This window comes from Anomalospiza imberbis, chromosome 2 (genome assembly GCF_031753505.1).
Source record: "Anomalospiza imberbis isolate Cuckoo-Finch-1a 21T00152 chromosome 2, ASM3175350v1, whole genome shotgun sequence".
Taxonomy (NCBI): domain Eukaryota; kingdom Metazoa; phylum Chordata; class Aves; order Passeriformes; family Viduidae; genus Anomalospiza; species Anomalospiza imberbis.
This window is the reverse complement of record NC_089682.1, coordinates 4,920,480-4,938,959: the sequence shown is the minus strand read 5'-3', so window position 1 is coordinate 4,938,959 and position 18,480 is coordinate 4,920,480. Positions and strand designations below refer to the sequence as shown.

General features: G+C 42.8%; 1 protein-coding gene across 4 annotated transcripts in view; it reads left to right on the top strand.

Moving 5' to 3' along the window:
* Positions 1-14,920, top strand: part of PRDM15 (PR/SET domain 15) — a 35,608-nt gene extending 20,688 nt beyond the window's left edge. For 3 of the 4 annotated variants that reach the window (XM_068179574.1, XM_068179572.1, XM_068179571.1), the window contains exons 14-25: positions 49-143; positions 1,286-1,417; positions 1,803-1,937; positions 4,278-4,441; positions 4,888-4,967; positions 5,551-5,670; positions 6,357-6,488; positions 6,975-7,058; positions 7,245-7,420; positions 8,612-8,692; positions 9,023-9,235; positions 10,363-14,920. In XM_068179574.1, the coding sequence (XP_068035675.1) occupies positions 49-143; positions 1,286-1,417; positions 1,803-1,937; positions 4,278-4,441; positions 4,888-4,967; positions 5,551-5,670; positions 6,357-6,488; positions 6,975-7,058; positions 7,245-7,420; positions 8,612-8,692; positions 9,023-9,235; positions 10,363-10,842 (1,892 nt within the window). In that variant the 3' untranslated portion in view covers positions 10,843-14,920. The remainder of the gene's footprint in view (positions 1-48; positions 144-1,285; positions 1,418-1,802; positions 1,938-4,277; positions 4,442-4,887; positions 4,968-5,550; positions 5,671-6,356; positions 6,489-6,974; positions 7,059-7,244; positions 7,421-8,611; positions 8,693-9,022; positions 9,236-10,362) is intronic. The other variant, XM_068179573.1, reaches the window with a different exon arrangement.
* The last annotated feature ends 3,560 nt before the right edge of the window (positions 14,921-18,480 follow it).

The window sequence follows — 18,480 nt, the reverse complement described above, 5'->3', positions numbered from 1 at the left end:
ATGGTTTATTTCTTGTTTTGTTTTTTTGATGGGGACTGCTGTGTTAAGGGGTGAGGCGTGTGAAGAGAGAAGACTTTGAGCACAGCACGGAGAGCATGGTTCGCTACAAGAAGGAGCCCTCAGAGTGCCCCGTGTGTGGGAAGGTAAGAGCTTGTGCCAATGTGCCATGAGAAACTTTAGGCTCCAGGGGTGCTGCAGTTCAGTCCAGGGAGGAGCAAACTGAGGGGATCCATCCATCCATTTAAATGTCTCCAAGGGGTGTCACAGGATGGTGTCAGACTCTTTTTTGGTGGTGCTCAGCAATGGCACGAGGAGTAGTGGCCATAAAATAAACACAAGAAGTTCCACCTCAACATGGGGAAGAAATTCCTCACACCGAGGGTGGCAGAACTCTGAAACAGCTGCCCAGGGAGGGTGTGGAGTCCAGTCAGGAAATTCCTCTTCAAACACCTGTAGCTCCATTATTTATCCAAGCCCACTGTGGCCATGGATGGTGGGAGCTGTTAGCACAAAGCTGAGAGCAAAAGTGCATTTCAGGCCTGAACATTCCTCAGGACATGCAGCACAATGTAGAGTGTCACATGGCCACTGTGTGTGTCAGTGGAATCTCATGGCTTATGTTATTTAAAATGAAGTTTTTCTGACTGGTTGTAAACAGCTGGAGTGGACTGTGTGCATTGGGAATCCTTTTCCATGGGGAATAAAAGTGAATTCATGGTGTAGTCATGGCATGGTAGCATTAGGATGTTCAACACTCATGATTTTAAGTCACAAGGAGTGTGTCACAAGGAGTGTTGTCAAAAGGAGTGTGGGTTTCACTTGTGGTTTTATAAATGTTCAATGATTCATGGCACAAAAGGTACTCAAGAGCTATTAAGCTGCTGTGTAGACCTCTGATTTTGATGCTTTAGATATGTTTCATATCAGTCAAGGTAGATTTTGTGGCTATATCTTTTTAGAGCTAGATGGAACATTTGTAGTCCAAAAGACGCTGTCAAAATATTTCAAATTCTACTCTGCGTAATTCTGCTGCAGCTTCTTTTTGGAAGTCCACCCCTGACAAATGGCTAGTTTCAGTCAGTTCCTTGGACCTGTGCCCCTGGGTTTTGCCATGCCAGCAGTTCTGAGGCACACTGCTAACAGGAGCTCCTGCATGTTTCTGGCCAGAAGGAATAAAAAAAAGACAGTAAAAGTGTTCTGTGCTCTCCACTGGATAGGTTGCAAAGAACTGTAGCCCTGCAGGACATGTTCCAAAAATCCTTCCTTCCTTTTCTTTTCCTTTTAGGTATTTTCATGTAGGAGCAATATGAACAAACACCTTCTAACACATGGAGACAAGAAATACACCTGTGAGATCTGTGGACGTAAATTTTTCAGGGTGGATGTCTTGAGAGATCATATTCATGTCCATTTTAAGGTATTGTGTTAATAATCAATTAGAGAAGGCAGTTTGTTTTGTCAGCATTGAATTGTAAGGAATTAAATGAAATTAAAAGGGAATTGTATCACTCAGTGGTGCTCATAAAGATGCTTTTATTGATGTAATATTGTACCAGCTGAGTCTCTTTACATTAAAATTCCTTTTATATGCAGAAAAATTAATACTAGTTGTTTGAATAAGTTATTCCTTATGTGGCCCTGGGCAGAGAAACGCTAGATTGAATGAAGCAGGAGGATATTTTAAATAAATAATATTACAGCAGTTAATGCAAAGCAGTCTGCATGGCAGCAAAAGGTGACCAGGCCTTACTTTTTGAAAATGTTTAATCTATTAAAACAAAATATTCTTTCCCTTTACACAGGACATAGCCCTAATGGATGATCACCAGAGGGAAGAGTTCATTGGTAAAATTGGAATTTCATCAGAGGAAAATGATGACAACTCTGAGGAAAGTGCAGATTCAGAGCCTCACAAGTATAGCTGCAAAAGGTGCCAGGTAGCTTTAAATACTTTCAAATTAACTTGTTTTGGGATGGGGGAGGGAGTGGAGGGATTTATGAATCATTCAGAATTCTAAATAACATTAAGGGCTCTCAAAGAGAAGGCCAGTTCTCGGGTCTGCTGTTTGCTGCAGTGCTGTTACCTCTAGTCTGTGAACTGAGGCTATTCCATAAGAACTGAGGTGGTGTCCAGTAAGGGGGATGATAAACACTAAAAAAAGGACAGGTGCGTTCACTTTTTCCTGTGAGGAAGAAAACAAGTAAAACTGGAGGAAGGATCAATAAAGGAGCATTCACATCTCGATCTGCCTTTCAATTATGTGCAGCTTTAAATGGTTACAGCATTTCTGATTGATGGAGTCCACAAATTGATTAATTTTTATGAGGTCACCAAGTTCTTTAATGGACATCCAGTTTGGAGGAGTAAGACTGCTGCTTATGCTCAGTGTGACTGTTTATTCTTGCCCTGCTCCATTACTAACAGTTGGAAATGCTGGTGGAATGTAGTTCATTCACTTGTCAGCTGAGAGGGGAAGACTTTTTAAACCTCTCACAGTGTGGCTTTTGCCATTTTCTAAAGAAATAATGGGTCCTTGAGGACTCTGTGTCCTTCCTGGATGAGCACTGTGCTGGAGCAGGTGGGTTGCAAAGCAACTCAGTGAGAACAGCAAAACTGATACAGGAACAGGGGATTTTTGGTTGTTCAGCCACTTAATTGATCCTGGAAATCAGAGCTTATTTCACAGCCCACACTTAATGTGGTGAAAGTTCTTAATTTATCTTCATTTTAAGACCTGGAGATGATAATATTTCAGTTTTCTTATCTGGGAGCTGGTTTTCAGTGCAAACTGATTTTAAGTTTGTGTCAGTAAACATGTGAAGGTGTGGTGTCACAGCAGTTCATCATGTTCTTGCTTTCACTGTGCTGATTTTCCTGCCTGACACTTCATGGGTACATAAACTATATAAAATTGTGTGCTTCCAAGTGAGGGCAGTTGGGTCATTCAAATCAGAAAGATCTTTTTGGAAGTTGGGGTTTTTTTAGTGCTTTTGCAGGTGTTTGTGAAGTAAACAGTTGTGTGAGGGCACAGCTGTGGGAAATGGGATTTGATGTGAGGAGATGGTGACACTAAACAGCCAAAGGGAGAACAAATACAGGTAACTCCTGGAGAAATCTCTCTTCTGAGCTCTTAAAAGATCTGGTTTCCCTGGTATCAGAGTACATCTTCACCAAGCTGTGCAGTGCTGTTAGAAATGCCCTGACTACCTCCAGAATTGGAGCAAAAGACCATGTCATTGTGGAACTTCACCCTGGCATGCTGGAGCATACACGGATATGCTGGAGCACATCTGGATGTGCACATCTGGAGCTCAGTAGTGCAGCACCTGTCTGTTGTAGCTGCGGCACCTCCAGGAGCTGAGCCAGAGTCACTGCCCTGCAGTGCCTGGAAATTCCAGCCCTTCAGGAGCTGCTGCCAAAGCAGGAACTCACCATGCCCCTGGAGGCCAGCAGGCATTTTCTCCATCTCTGATGTCCTCACTCCTACAGAATCACAGAATAAGCTGAGCTGGAAGGGACCCCTGGGGCTCACCGAGTCCAGCTCCTAGCTCTGTGCAGCCCCTGGAATCCCACCATGTACCTGAGAGCATTGTCCAAACGCTCCTTGAGCTCTGTCTTGCTGCAGTGACCAGAACCTGGGGAGCCTGTTCAGTGCCCAACCACCCTCTGGGGGAAGAACCTTTTCCTAATACCCAACCTAAACCTGCCCTGACACAACTTCAGGCCATTTCCCCAAGTGCTGTCACTGTCACCACAGAGCAGAGATCAATGCCTGCCCCTATGAGGAAATTGTAACTGCAGTGGGGTCTCCTCTTAGTCTCCTCCAGGCTGAACAGACCAAGTGCCCTCAGTGGCTCTCATAAGGCTTCCCCTCTAGACCCTTCACCATCTTTGTAGCCCTCCTTTGGACACTGTCCAATAGTTGAATATTGTCCCTATACTGTGGTGACCAGAACTGCTCACAGTACTCGAGGTGAGCTGGTGGAGGTTAAACATGGCTGTTCCTCAGTGCACGAACAACTCGAGGTCCTCTTCTTGTGCAGAAGCGGAGACACCATCTCCATCTAGAGAAATTGAGTGAATTGATGTCCTGTAGCAGCGTGCTTGTAATGTCCAAAGAATTTGAGGCCTAAACCCAGCTGTCACAGGTTTTTCATCCAGTGGCACACAGGATTTTAGTGCTACACGGGATGTTTATGTCTGCTCCATGTTCCCCACTCATTGCCGTGCCCGAGGACTTTTTCCCCCTTCCATTCACTATTGGTTCATTCCCCAGCTGACCTTTGGCAGAGGGAAGGAGTACCTGAAGCACATCATGGACGTGCACAAGGAGAAGGGTTACGGCTGCAGCATCTGCAACCGGCGCTTCGCCTTGAAGGCCACGTACCACGCGCACATGGTCATCCACAGGGAGAACCTGCCCGACCCCAACGTGCAGAAGTAAGGCTTGTTCCACTGAGAAGAGCTGTCTGCTTGGAGTTCTAATGGTTCTGCCACCTGGGGTGCTCTTAGAGAATTTGGCTGTGCTAAAATAACTGTGAAATGGGGGGTTAAAGTGTTTATTATGAGCTTGAAATGCGTGTCGCTACTGGTTGGCTTCACACGGATTGATGAGTCAGCAGCCCCCCAGTTTGTGCTTTGCAAAGCGCAAATCTATGATTTTAATAAATGTTTTTGAGAAAAAATTGAGTGTATAGCAATGCCAGACTGCTCCAAGCTTGCAGTCAACTTGGGGGTTTCTTAAGGCTCATTTAGAAAGACTTGTGCTTCAAGGAACTTTTGGAGTAATTAGTATTAGCAAATGAAATATATTTAGTGGCAGAGATGCCTGAGAATCACTTCTGCCTCAAGAGAAGAATCACAGGTTGTGGTCTCTTTGGTTTCAGATACATCCATCCATGTGAAATCTGTGGCAGGATTTTTAACAGTATAGGAAACCTGGAAAGACATAAGCTTATACATACAGGTAAAAATGTTGTGTTTCTTTATAATTACCAATACTAAAGAGAAATTTCTGTTGCCAGTGCCTGCTTTTTTTTCTTTTTTTTTTTTCACTAGAGGATTTTCACTCTATGTTACGATAAAACAAATATATATTTATTCTTTTAGAGTGAACCAGTTTTCTGAAGCAGGGAGTATTAATGGAGAGATTTGATCTGGGCACACAATCCAAATTCCTAGTTAATATGTTTGCAGGATTCACCTAATTCTGTATTCTGTTCTTCCCAAATTCTTATCCATGCCACCTTCTCGCCATTACACAGGCTGAAACCTGCTATTGCAAAATCATTTTTAACAGCTCATTACTATTTCATGCTATTCAGTCTTCTCCTACCTCAGGGTTAATCTTTTTTTTTTCTCACACAAAAAGCCAGCTTTTCTCTCTCTTCAAAGTCTTCTAATTTAATTTGGGCTACAATATCCATGAAGGTTGTCAGTATAGGTGCGCTGTTGCCCTCTAATTCACCACTTTAATCAGTTTTTAGGAGATGCACATTACTCATTAACATTTTTTTTTGTTTACGTTGTCTTTTAAATTTATTTTCAAGGTGTAAAAAGTCATGCTTGTGAGCAATGTGGCAAATCATTTGCTAGAAAAGACATGTTAAAAGAACATATGCGAGTCCATGATAATATCCGAGAATACTTGTGTGCAGAGTGTGGCAAAGGTATGTCTGATGCCTTGTTTTCCATTCATTGTGATACTGAGTAGCAGGTGAATATCTGAATTAAAACAACTCCCATGCTGAAAATAGTGGCAGTGCTGTAAATCCTGCATTTCTGAGAGGTAGACAATGTATTAATCAGGAGCATTGTTGTTACATGAGCTGCCCTAATTTTGTACACTTTGGTTTCATGGCCTGTAAGACAACACTGGTTTTAGTAGCATTTGTTTCTGTCGGGTTGAGGAATGTCTGATTTGCAGCACAAAAGTGAATGCAAAAGTTGATTTTTTTCATTCTGAGCTGAAAAAATAGAGTAATTTCTCTCTGTAAGAGCCTTAGGAGTCAAAGTCACTTTGACTTTTTTAATTTCTCGTGTTATAACTTGAACAAGTCTGAGCTGGTATTTTAGTGAAAGGCAGTAGTAAGTCTGACACCTCTAAGGATGTTTTATCTTTGCTTGTCCCTGCTGTTTTGTTTCTCTATCAGTGATTACTCAGATATTTTTCAGAGCTTTTTTCCTGGTATTAAAATAATAATGAGGAAGTGCATTGCTACATAAACAATTAGAAATATGCAACTGTGGACTCGCAGCAAATGTAAAATAGAGGTGTTGGTTAACAACATGAGCCTGAGTTCTCTGCTGAAGGTGGGAGTGATGGACTAAGTGTCCTGTGCCTTCTGTCTCACAGGAATGAAGACAAAACATGCCCTTCGTCACCACATGAAGCTTCACAGGGGGATTAAGGAATACGAGTGCAAGGAATGTCACCGCAGATTTGCGCAGAAAGTCAACATGCTGAAACATTACAAGAGGCACACAGGTGAGGACTCCAAAGGTGGACAAGAATCACTTAAATCTTTCCCAAGAGAACTCTTGCCTAGAACAGTCAGACAGTATGACAAAAATTTATAAAATATGCATGTTCTGCTCTTTGAAAAGTGAGATTTTGTCCTGTACTCAACCAGGAGCGTGTGCTGTACAAATAAATGCAGTTTAGTTGGTTTCAAGTTTTGCTTTTTTTTGAAGGTTCTTAGTCTAGAGTGGCTTTACAGTGTTGAGTTTGTTTTAAGGTAGTTTCAGGTTGTGATTTCCCAAAACAAAATTTTACTTCCCACATCAGTTTCTCTGGGATTTGTTTTCTGCTGGATATAGTGGAATGGTTTAGCTAAAAATAGCTGGTGAAGCTGGGCTTTTGTCTCTTCTTGTCCGTGTTTTTTATTTTTTTAATGCTACTAATACAAAACTCAGAATTGTCCCAGATGCCTTTAGGCTGCTTTCACAGGTGCTAAATGTGCTTTTCATGCAGGAATCAAAGATTTCATGTGTGAGCTCTGTGGCAAGACGTTCAGCGAGAGAAACACAATGGAGACTCACAAGTTGATTCATACAGGTAAACCCTCTAAAAAGCAGTACCCAGCAAAAATACCTTCATTTTGCTCCTTAATTTTGATTTCGACTGGCCAGTCTCGGAACTAATGTTGCACATCCTATTGCCAAACATAAATTGTTGCTCTCATTGAGGCGTTGGCAATCCGATGCTCATCCATTGGGTTTCCTTCCTTCCCTCTGCCACCAGTAGGAAAACAGTGGACGTGTTCAGTGTGTGATAAGAAGTATGTCACTGATTACATGCTGCAGAAGCACATCCAGCTCACCCATGACAAGGTGGAAGCCCAGAGCTGTCAGCTGTGTGGGACAAAGGTTTCTACCAGGGCGTCCATGAGTCGACACATGAGGCGTAAACACCCAGAGGTGAGTGAATTTGAGTGGTGGATTGTGGAATTGAAAACTTTTTTTTTTAAAGAATGTTTATGGCCTTTGGTGACTTGAAAAGAATTTCTGTCTTTCCCTCTCTTTTTTTTTTTTTTTTTTCTGTTCTTTTGGGTCCAATTTTAAGTAGTATCCATGAAACATGGACTTAACTGAGTCAGCCATTTCACTATCTGATTCTCAGTCCCTAAAAATTAAGTTCTTTTGTTTATTTAAATTTCTTTTCTTTTCCTACCCCGGCTTAAATATATGTTTTTTCCTGTTTTGTCTCCATCCTTTAGTGAGTATAATGGATTCTTTTTTCTCCATTGTGTTCTCTGTATTCAGAAGTGTTCTGAAAGTTGTGAATAGAGAGGTGATGGCAGCATCTGCTGATGATGCAAAATTATTCTCAGTATTAAAGATGAATGCTGACTGAAGAGAATCTGGATTAGAAGGATGTTTTCTCTGACACCCAGCAGGATTTTTTCTGTGTTCTAAATATTTTGTTTCTCCTCAGCATTTCTTGTTTAGGTTTGACTAAGGCTTGTCTGTTCCCTTTGAGGCTTTTTAAAAATTTTTACTACCAATTTTTCATTACCATTGCTTTGCTGTTTTATCATGATGACTGTGAAGGAAGCCAACAAAATGCTTTGTTTATCGATTTAGGGATTTAAAATGCAGGTACATAATCTGAAATCCAGAGGGCAGTTTGTCTCTGTTCTTTGATGAGCTGAGATGTGTAGATTCATCTGAAAATAATGAAGTAGGACACAGTTGGTAGGTTTATAAATTGCAATGCTAACATAATACTTCTTTTTTTCCAAACACATTGTTTTCTGTAGAATTCATCGCTTCCCAAAGGGTTATGTTCTGTCTAGAATATGAAAATGGACGTGTTCTTTCACTGTGTTTAAATTTTGCTGGATTTCAACAAGAGAGAAAAGATGATATGCCAAACGGTTATTTTAAAAAGCCACAGTTTAATATATTAAATACTATGTGTATACTGTGTATACTATTTATACACAGTTAAATATATTAAATACTAAATATATTAAATACTATATTAAATACTAAATTAAAAAAGTGTTAGATTACATCACTTTGGCTTGGTGATGGGGTTTATTAGGGAAATGCTGTGCTGTTTGACTGTGGTTTGCAGTTCTGCAGCTGACACCTCTTTGTGTTCAGATTCTTTCAGTGAAGATTGATGATTTAGAGCCGCTGCCAGAGACAACCACCATTGATGCCTCTTCAATTGGGATTGTTCAGGTGAGTTCCAGGCCTGCTGCAGGGTGAGGTGAGACAGCACTTTTTGGGTACATAACACAGCTGGGTGTGAGCTGATGGCTAAGGTGCTTTTTTAGAGAGTCAGCCCCAGTGGAACATGTCCAAGCAGCCATAAGCTGCTGATCTGCTTGGTTGTATAACAGGCAGAATGTAATTACAGGGTGAGGTCTCAATCCCTGGAGTCAGGATTTTGCTAAAGTTTGTTTCTTTGCTTGAGAACTGACAGTAAACCAGCTTCGGGTGATTGTGTCTTACTTGGAACCTCACTAAGCAAAAGGATTTGATGTTTTGTTTGGAAATGTGTTGCTCCAGCCGGAATTAGCCTTGGAACAGGGTGAGCTACCAGAAGGGAAGCAGCACATAAAAGCTCCTAAACGTGGTCAGAAACAAAAACAAAAGTCAAGTGAGGAGGAGGAAGCTCAAGTGCCTGAGGAGCCTGCCTTCAGTGAATACACAGAGAAGGAAGGTGAATTCACAGGGAATGTTGGAGATGAGACTAACTCAGCTGTACAGAACATCCAGCAGGTGAGCTGCAGGAGGAGGGTGATGGGTGACATTGCTTAGAGGGATGACCCTGCTTTTGGTTAAAAAAAACATCACAAAAGAGTGGTTGGAACATTTGGAGCTGATTGGATAAATTGTGGAAATACAAAGCTGGGTTTAAAAACCCAAGAAGTTGGACTGTCGGAACCCAGAATGTCCCTTGGACGCTCTTGGATGTTCCAAGCCCAGGTCAAAAGCATTTGAGACCCTAGAATGCAACCACAGACCCCTGTGGCTTTGAACCTGATCCATAGAACAATTTACCAACCTTACAAGAAGAACAAAAAATCACAAAAGTTTAAATATTATAGTAAAAGTAGTCACAAAGTAAAAAAAAAAAGAATTTTTGAGTGCTATACAAGAGAGTTTTAAGCCCTATACAAAGGGGTCTAAGTTTTGTACATAAAAGTCAGAAGTTCTAAAATAAAAAGATTTAGGTGTACCCTGTCCTCTTTCTTCCTTCTTCCTAACCTCCATGTTCTTAGTAATGTTAGCACTCACAGATTAGTTTAAAGTAAAAAGTCACTATTCAATATAAGTGATAAGCATTACAGAAAAATTATAAACATTTAATACACAATGTATAATATAAAAAAAACCACCAACCCCCTAAGTGTCAAAGTGTACCTTTACCTAACTGCTAAGTAGACCACAGCAGTTCAGAAAAAAAATCTTTTAAATAACTTACAATAAACTACCTTGAGACCAAACAACTAAAAACTACTAAGTCTTTCTTTAGAAACACAAATTAGAAGAGAAACTTTTCCACCTTTCCAAGCCACCCCAATCAAAGAGTGAAACCCAACATTGGACCAATAAGCTCCTCATGTTTGTTTTCATATCTTCTGGTGTTAGCATCAGCTTGTTTGCTAGATATCACTGGCTGAAGCTGGGATTAAAAGAATGAAAAGTTAATTTGCCTGTTTGTTCTGAATGTTCCATATCCCTCTGTCCCATCACCATCTTACTTCTACACTTGGAAGTCGGTACATCCCAAGTTTGCCACGTTCCCGTCTGTGTGTGACTTCTCTTGCTGGCACCATGCGAGTCCACCAGCACTTCCCGGTCAGAATCTACAAGGCTGAGGTCACCTTTGTGTTTCTCCTCAGGTGGTGGTGACCCTCAGTGACCCCAACGTCACAGCCCCCTCCAGCTCCGTGGGACTCACCAACATCACCGTCACCCCCATCACCACGGCAGCTGGCACCCAGTTCACCAACCTGCAGCCCGTGGCCGTGGGCCACCCGGGCGCCCCGGAGCGCCAGCTGCAGCTGGACAACTCCATCCTGACGGTCACCTTCGACACGGTCAGCGGCTTGGCCGTGCTGCACAACCGCCAGAGTGACATCCAGCTCCCGCCGCAGCCCGAGGCGCCCAACCCCCAGTCCGTGGCCCATTTCATAAACCTGACCACCCTGGTGAACTCCATTGCTCCCCTGGGGAACCAGACGACAGAACAGCCCCCCCTGAGCTGGAGGTCAGTGCCTCAGACTGATGTCCTGCAGCCCCTGGCGCCGGCCACGCCGCAGCAGCCGGGCCAGCAGCCCGTTCAGACAGAGCAGCAGCAGCAGCAGATGTACAGCTACTAATTTATACCTGGGGAAGTGCTGGCATGGACAGTACTCAGAGACACAAAAAACCACACAGACCTTTGGAAAATTTCTACTAGGATTGTTTGCTGGATACCAAACAGAGATGGGAAAATGTTTATCCGATGAAATTTAAGCTGAAATTGGCAGATCGCCCTGCAGCACCCCGGTCTGAGATTCTCACGCTGTGTGTAGAACTTGCACTGTCTTAAAAAATAACAGAAGGGAGAAAAAAAAAAATCTCACCACAAATTTAGCAGCCCCTTGCAGTTGTGCACTAAGATTGAGATTTGACAGGTGCATCATCACACCTTAACCAAAGCAGGGAAATCCTAAATTTTGCAGCACTTGTGATGTACAAAAACCCTTTCAGCCATACCATGTCACTTCTTTCCAAGTCTGGAAATGACATCTGAAGACCTTGTTCACAGTGGGTGGAATGTCCTTGGGGTCAGCTGGTAGAGACTGAAACGTGAAGACACAAAGGGGCAAAACAGGAATTGCCTTTGTTTCTTATCTTCTTTAGGTCTTGTCTCTAACAACTTCAGAAAAGAAGGTGGAATCTGGGGTTTTGGGGTGGGCATGAGTGTGGTGTGGAAGAAAATATTACCAATTATTTCCATTTTAGTTACGGGAAAAACCCTGTGCCCGTCAGACAGTGGTAGTGCTGCTTGAGCCAGAGAGCTGGTCTAATGCTGAAGCAAACTTTGATGGTCTTCTAGTCAAGTTTTAATCAAACCAATTACAAACTGAAAGAAGAATGTGATACAGTTTTATGTAATTTTTCAAACCTGCTCTTTCAATCTTGCTTTTAGCTAATAGGCCTGAAGAGCAATCAGTCCCCTTTGATGAAATTCAGGATGTGAATTTTTTTCAATTAGACTTATTTCATCCTGTAATAAACATTTGAGAAAGCATTCTTTTTATATATATATATACATACATACATATATATATATATATATATATATATATATATATATATATATATAGCCTTTGTATTTTACTGTGTGTTCCTGGTGAGTATTTGTGTGAAAAACACTGTTACCAACACCATTCATTAATTCTTTCATCCCCATGTCACCACTTCTCACCGGAAAAACGTATGAATTCTGTTCCTTCTGTTCCCAAAATTTACTTCCAAAGTTCACAGCCACACACAAGGTTGTGTGAAGTGCAAGAAAAAGAAAAGGGAATGTCTGAAGCATATTCTGTGTCCTGCCACATGGAGTCAGTGTGCCCCAGTGTGTGATGGGCAAGGTTTGCATGACTGCTGGGGATGCAAAGCGTGGGTTGGGTCAAACACGTCTGTGCTGACAGAGCCCCTTCATTTCATTCTCCATCCATGGATGTGCAGCCTGGAGTTTTGCATGTCGAGAAGATAGTGTAATTCCCACAGGGAAAATGAGCTGGTAGCAAAAAGGAATAAACTAAATATATATATATATATGAAATATGCATATATATATATATAATGTTGCTTGAAATCCTGAAGGGTAAACCCTGCAGTGGCTGAAGAACAGGGTCCTTTGGGGCAGCAGACTGAGCCACAGAACTGTGCTGAGGGTTTTTTTTTTTCCCTGAGGAGGATAAGCCGCTGCTGTATCTGACAGTGAGGATGGATTGGTGGTTGTAAAAATCCTGTCTGTGCTTATTGTATTTATGAAAAGGTTCTATGTTTTAGCAGAAATATGAGTAGGAATGACTTCAGTTTTGAAAGTCTCTATTAACATGGACTACTTGATCCCTAAAGGTTGCCTTACAATCTCTACAACAAATTCTCCCAAAGTATAACTATCTGGATACTAAAATTGACCTCCACTGGTTTTCTTGGTGCCATGGCTGTTTCCAGAGGCTTGGTATACCAGGCTTTGTGTAAAGCTGCAGGACAGGGATAGGAAAGGGATTTCTGGTGACAGATTTTGGGTGTCAGAAGAGCAAAACTACTTTTAATTAAATGTCAGCGGGTCTATAAAATACCTGCATGGGAGGGACCAGTATTTGATGGGACAAGGATGCATATCAGAAAGAAAGGTACCTTTTAGCAGTGTGGGAAAGAGAATTTTTCATTCCCTGCTCACTTCTGTCTTCCTTAGGTACTTTTCACACAAATACTGTGAGATCCTGTAATTTTTTAGCCTCCCAATACCCTGAGTACAGTTCCTGTGTCACCCTGATTTCTTAGGATTTTCTGAAGCCTTCTGAGTTTACATTCTTGTAGAGAACTTTCTCACACAACTTTCTGTAAACAACCTGTTGTTCTGCATTCTTTCATAGAGGCGGAGAAATTTGATGTACTGGTAGTTTGTCCAGTGTCGTTGGAGAGGTGGCACGTTCACCCTCCAATCCACTGGCACCTTTTGAGAACTATAAATGATTGGAGTCAGAGGAAATAAATTAGTCTCTTCATCGTGACCAGAGCTGTGGTGCGTCGTTTTTCCTTGTGTCCTCTGGTGACATTCCTGGATTATTTCACCACTGGCTTGAGCTAGTTCAGTTTCTCCTCAGCTGTCCTGTCCACAAATGCTGTTTCACACCAAACCAATGGGCAAGAGGAAGCCAGGTTTTATTTATGAAATATATTGTTTATGTACTTGAAACTTTTTTTTCCCCCTGTGTTTGGTGCCTAATTGGTAAAGGCACATTATTTTTTGTCATGGTGGAAAAAAGGGGGGAAAAAAGGAAGGAAAGGAAATTCTGTGATTCTGTGAAAGTGAGAGCTCCTAGGCTGAGTTGTTGTGGTAAATACAGAATTTTTACACAATCAGAGTTTTGTTGAGACACATGTAAATGGTGATTAGGCTTTTAATTGGGCAGGAAGAGGTTTTTTACCTTAGCAGAGCCCTTCTTCTCCATGTTGATACTACTGACAGTGGCATTGCGCTGCATTTAATCAACCTGCATCATTTTAACACATAATTTCCTGCTTGATAAGAGTTGCATTCAGAGGAAATCAACCTCTAGAGACCTCTCTGGCTTCACAAAATCTCTATCCTAATATAATCCCCTGGTGTTCAGTACTCTTATGGGGTTTGGCATTCCTCCCATGCTACCTGGCCTCAGTAACCTCATCCAGGCAATAGGATCTTGCCTTTCTGGCAGTGGTTGATTCCAGGTGATTTTAGAAGGAATAATCCCACAGTAAGTGCTTGCATGCTGGTTTTCACATAGAAATGTCCCTCTTCAGTCTCTCAGCATCCCCCAAATCATAGAACAGCCCAGGCTGGAAGGCACCTCAAAAGATGATTGATGTGGTCCAGACTTTTTCTGGGGAGAGGGAGCATAGGTCAGTAACAGAATCATAAAATCATCATTAACCAGCATCCTAATTGCATCTTTTAAACCTCCAGTGACACAAGTCTGGGAAGGTTGTTTCAGTGGCTGGTTGTTCTTACTGTAAAAATTACCTTAAATAATGTTCAGGAGAGGAAAATGTAACCACTGGAAAGGCTTTGGTTAGGCCAGGCAGTAGAAAGCTCTCTAAATTTGATCTTCCCAGAGCACTCCTTTGAGACAGGATTGTGAGTTTCTCCACAGCCCTTGCTGTGGTGCCTCATCATCTCCCAGCATGATTTTATTATTACTCCTGTTATTAACATCCCTTTGAGAAAACAACTGTATCTTGGGTGTGCTGCACCATGGAAAAAAAAAATTCCAGAACAAATTATTCTGTTTGTTTTTTGTTTCAAATGGTTTTGTTGGAAATTGCTGCCTTTTCAGACAGAGCTTCCCTTGGACAAGCAATGACTGCTTTCCCAACTAAGCCTTTTCCAGGTGAATACCAAAGTTGTACTGATGCTGTTTTCAAACTGCACAAGAAATAAAACCACTCCATAAGGGATGTGCAATCTAAATTTCCTCTGCCAATTTGTTCCCTGCCTTTTCAGCTGTAGGATGTGAAGGCTTCATTGTTTTGCATAACGGCTGTTCAGTCGCAAACTGGAATTACTTTGAGCCAAAGGAGTGATGTTGTGTGGTGTTCTGTGTATTGTCATTGTTTATTGCTAAGACTATTATTTAATTGAATGCTGTCTGTGGCACACTGGGCTCTGAATTAAAGGAGCATCGAGGTACAGAACCCTTTCTCTGCTAGTGTTATTCTTTACTGTTCCTTAATTAAGATATCAAACATTGTTTTCTTTCAGATCTCTTAGATTTGTCCCAAAAGCAGTAAGATTAACCCTCATCCTGTGGAACTTTGTGCATCCCAAATTAGAGAAACACGGGGGTAGCATTCTAAAATATTTATTCTGTAGCTTGTTATTGGTAATAAGAGAAAGCAAAAGAGATTGAATCTTTCATGGTTTCTATGCTGAGTTCTCTCAGGAGAATTGACTGTATCAAGTGTAACTACGCTTTCTAAAACGATTTTTTTTAACTGTGGCACTATGAAAAGTGAGTATTTTTGCAGAAACCCACCAGCCAGTCTCCTGCCAGTCTAACCAGCCACATTTCTGTACTCTTTTGTTGTTCCAGAGATTGCCTGAAGTTAACATCCAGGTAACAGTTGGATTTATTTTAAGAACTGAATTCCCTGCCAGGTTGTCAGTGATTTGTTCTGCATACACAAAGATGTCTCAGTTTCTCATCTGGAAAACCAGGAATGGAATAAATACCACGCATCTAAGTGTCAGCATATCCAAACTCTAGGTACCCCATGCAGTGCATGGGGTGAATACCTTTGTGAATGCTTGGCCAGTGATGAGATTTCCTTGGTGCTGTTTACAGTAATAATATTGTCACTCCTGTTTTCTTTTGGCATTTATTATTGATTTGGGTGTACCTATTGGAAACTCTTGAATCCCTGTATTCTTGGCCCTCTCACGGTTGTCCTCGTCTGTAAAAGGAGATGAACATGGGAGGAGGATCTGCTCATCCACACCATAAAGTACAGCAAAGCTCTGCTTGAAAAGCTCTACTTGGAGACAAACATGCAGCCAAGTGACTTGGATCTCTGGAATTAGTTACCAAAGTTTGTTTCCACATGGGGGCTTCTGCCCTACAGCAAACCCAAAGTCTCATGGTGGCAGCTGGATAAAGGGAAAAAAATATTTCTGTCATGTTTCTCATCAACTTGATTGTCTTGAGTCTTGATTTTGCACTGTTCATGGCAGGAAGCTGTTAAAAAATCAGTGCAGCTATGGTTGGAAAGGATGTTTCTTGCTCAGATGCTTTGAGAAAGCTCTTGTGGATTTATTTTCCCTCCTGGGTGCTGCAGGGCTGTTCTGCATCTGTACTGCTGCCATCTCAGTTCAGACAGGATTCTGCAGAAGAATCTTAAATCACAGAATGGCTCAGTTTGGAAAGGGCCATAAAAATCATCCAGTTCCACCCCTGCCATGGCAGGGACACCTTCCACTGTCCCGGGCTGCTCCAAGCCCTGGTGTCCAACCTGGCCTTGGGCACTGCCAGGGATCCAGGGGCAGCCCCAGCTGCTCTGGGCACCCTGTGCCCCTCACAGAGAAGAATTTCTAACCCAACCCTCCTTTCTTTCAGTTTAGAGCCATTCCCCCTTGTCCCGTCACCACAGACCTTTATTTAAAGTCCCTTTCCAGCTGTCCTGCACAGCTGATGATGGCTGAAACATTGGATCACTCATCCAAAGAGTCCAAGCTCACTGTTGCTAAATTCCCAGTATCTGAGCAGAAAGTGTCCTGAAGATTTCAGTGTCACCTCCCAGAGTAAGAATTCCATCAACATTTTGGGGTGTAATACACTTATATTCCTGCTTTATCCAGGAGCTGTGCTGGCCAGTTAGCATGCCTGCTTAGCTGCTGACACTTTTGAAAAGCTGATTATTGGGTGCAATGTCCGTCGAGCAGCCAATATGAAAAGCAAGAAAAACTACTGGGTTTGGAGGTTTATTTCATTTAAAGCCAAGCTTTTCAGTCCTAATATCTTTGCTGTCACTTGATTGCTTTCCTGTGTTTTTCTGTTTACTTGCAGGTTTTGATTCTAGGAGGTTTTTAAGATATCCCAGAAAAAAAAAAAAAAAAAGGAGTGGGGGGGGGAAATAGTAGTAATGGTAGAATGAGGAGTTAAATTTAGGAGAAACAAGTGGTGCTCATTTTTTACAGATTCCCACCCTTCTGCTGCCCACATGAGCCTTGGGTGTGCCGTGACGGGTGACGGAGGCTCGAGGAGGGAGGCAGCCCAAGCTCTTGACGTGCAGGGTGTTGTTAGTGAGAGCAGCCAGCTCTGCCAACCTTCCCCTCAAGCCACGTGCTCCTTTCAGTGCCTCTCCCAGCACAGCCTTGCACAGAGCCCAGGGGAACCTCAGAGTCTCCAGGACTCGTGTTTTTCATGTTCAGTAAAGGTAAAATCACAGAATCCTTTTAGACTGGGAAAGCCCACTGAGTCCAAGCTGTGCCCAATGGCCACCTTGTCACCTGCCCAGAGCACTGAGTGCCACCTCCAGGCCTTCCTTGGACACCTCCAGGGATGGGCACTCCAAACCTCCCTGGGCAGCTCTTCCAGTTCCTGACCACCTTTCTGTGAAGGAATTCTTCCTGATGTCCAACCTGAGCATCCCCTGGCAAGCCTGAGGCCTTTTGTCCTGTTCCTGGTTCTCATGGAATGGTTTGGGCTGAAAGGGACCTTAAAAATCATCCAGTCCCACCCCCTGCCATGGACAGGGACACCTTCCACTGTCCCACGTTCCTCATAGCTTCATCCAACATGACCTTGGACATTGCCAGGGATCCAGGGGCAGCCACAGCTTCTCTGTGCCAGGGCCTCCCCACCTTCACGGGGAAGAATTCCTTCCTAATATCTAAACTAAACCGATTCTCTTTCAGTTTGTACCCGTTCTCCTTTGTCCTGTCACTCCAGTTCCTCATGAATTGTCCCTCTCCAGCTTCCCTGTAGCCCCTTCAGGCACTGCAAGCTGCTCTGAGATCTCCACACAGCCTTCTCCTCCCCAGGCTGAACAGCCCCAACATTCTCAGCATCAAGAAAGGGATTCAAAACTGGGGGGAAAGAGGGGCCCGAGGGGCAACAAGGCACGTTGGAAGTACAGCTAAAAAACAAGTGAGAGAAGACAAGCTGAGCCTGCTGTGCTGAACTGGCTGCAGGGCTGCTCACTAATTAATTATTATTGCACAGAACCTGTGTTCTGTCACCTGTGCAGGGAGAAGCGTTGATGTGTGCTCAGCGTGCGGATTCGCCATAAATTAAACCCAAAGCTTTGGACTCACACACTCTGTGTGCTGTTGTGTGCAGCAACATGCAGAAAGCACAGCAGGGAGATGCCCAGCGGTAAGAGCATGAGGAAGGCGCACGTTTCACGGCTTTTGGGAATTGTGGAAGTCAGGTCGTGAGCAGAGTTTTCTCACTGTCCTTTCTCATGCACAGAATAAACCTCTGTGATGCCCGCGTGCAAGTCAGGCACAGGAGAGTTCTCAGGGGGTGACACTGGAGGAAAGGGGGGATTTACCCTCAAAAAAAACCTCTAAAAAATCAAATCAGCTCATTACAGGAAAGAGTGGGAAAGTACTAACCCCAGGTCCTTGCTCTGCCAAGGGAGATAGAAAAGAATGGCTCTCAGTCTGTTATACTGGCTGGTAGATAAAAGATAATAAATAAACTGCATGCTCATGCTCCTTTTCCCTTCTCTCCACACCAATGCCCTGAGCCTCA